Raw genomic sequence first — 1,679 nt, 5'->3', positions numbered from 1 at the left:
GGCGATATTGGTGTCACTTTCCGATAACGTACAGACGATAAACTATTCAACCATCAGAGGCTGCAGGCAAAGACCAAAGTGCATGAAGCCATAGCCAGTGACTTCCTATTTGCTGATGACTGCGCGCTGAATGCCAGTACACAAGCTGACATGCAGAGAAGTATAGACCTGTTCACCAGAGCCTGTGATGACTTTGGTCTCACCATCTCCACCAATAAGACTGAAGTCCTCCACCAGCCAGCCCCATCAACTGTGTAGACGGAACCCCACATAACCACCAAGGGCAAAAGACTAACAGTGGCAAATAAGTTCAACTACCTTGTTAGCACTCTGTCACGCTCTATCAACATTGATGAAGAAGTGACCTTCAGAATAGCCAAAGCCAGCACAGCGTTTGGCAGACTTAAACAAAAGGTCTGGAAGGGAAGAGGGTTGCGCCTTGACACCAGTCTCAAGGTTTACAGAGCAGCAATCCTACCATCCCTGTTCTACGCCTGTGAGACAAGGACAGTATACACCCGGCACATCGCCTTCCACGTGCGATGCCATAAGACCTGGCTCCGTGTGAAGTGGCAAGATAATGTCTCAGACACTGAAGTGCTTCAGCGGGCCAAGATGGAAAGCATTCACGCCATCCTAATGTGCCCTCAGCTTCGCCGGGCCGGCCACGTTCATCGCATGGATTACGGTCGCTTTCCCAAGAGATTACTCTATGGTTAACTATCCACAGGCACTCATGCAATTGGCAGACCAAAGCTGCCATACAAAAACTCACTGAGGGCCTCACTCAAGCAATGTGACATTCCCAACAACACCTGGGAAGCCTCTACTTAGGACCGTCCGGGCTGGCGATCTCTCATAAAATCCAGTGTGGCAACTTCGAGGAGAGACGGACCAGGGAAAAAGAGCTCAAACGACAGAGACGGAAAGACCGTGAGAACTCCACCTCTCATCCCGAACCAGCTGTGCACATCTCCTGCCCCTAACTGCAACAGACTCTTCCGAGCGAGGATTGGGTTGATCAGCCATCTCCGCACTCACCCCACCCCCAGTGATATGATGAAGACATGGTCATCTTCGCTTGCGAAGGACGAACACCATACATATACATACACAGTATATACATACATACACACACACACACACACACACACACACACACACACACACACACACACACACACACACACACACACACACACACACACACACACACACACACTATATATATATATATATATATGTGTGTGTGTGTGTGTGTGTGTGTGTGTGTGTGTGTGTGTGTGTGTGTGTGTGCGTGTGTGTGTGTGTGTGTGTGTGTTTGTGTGTGTGTGTTTGTGTGTGAGTGTATATATGTATATATATATATATATATATATATATATATATATGTATGTATGTATGTATATATATACACACACATAAATATATATATATACAAAAATATATATATATATATATATATATATATATATATATCAAGAGCATCTGTAACTTAGCAAGTGATTAGGGTGCGCTACATAACAGATTCTGTCTTCACATGTACCTAAAACCGTCTGATCAAAAAAGTACCCAAATCAATCATTTACTTAAAACTAATCTATGCCATCGTATTATAATCTATCAAAGTTTCGTAGTCATCTAGAAATATGAAATATTAGAGGAAGGGAAACACGGGA

The 1,679-nt window shown here is 44.4% G+C and overlaps 1 protein-coding gene across 1 annotated transcript in view; it reads left to right on the top strand.

The window, feature by feature from the left end:
• Nucleotides 1-720, top strand: part of LOC143027826 (uncharacterized) — an 871-nt gene extending 151 nt beyond the window's left edge. Inside the window, exons 2-3 of the mRNA XM_076189434.1 lie at nucleotides 58-254; nucleotides 327-720. Of these exons, the coding sequence (XP_076045549.1) occupies nucleotides 58-254; nucleotides 327-720 (591 nt within the window). The remainder of the gene's footprint in view (nucleotides 1-57; nucleotides 255-326) is intronic.
• The last annotated feature ends 959 nt before the right edge of the window (nucleotides 721-1,679 follow it).

This window comes from Oratosquilla oratoria, chromosome 1 (genome assembly GCF_046742065.1).
Source record: "Oratosquilla oratoria isolate Oo_2021 chromosome 1, ASM4674206v1, whole genome shotgun sequence".
Classification (NCBI taxonomy): Eukaryota; Metazoa; Arthropoda; class Malacostraca; order Stomatopoda; family Squillidae; genus Oratosquilla; species Oratosquilla oratoria.
This window is presented reverse-complemented; position numbering and strand designations above follow the sequence as displayed.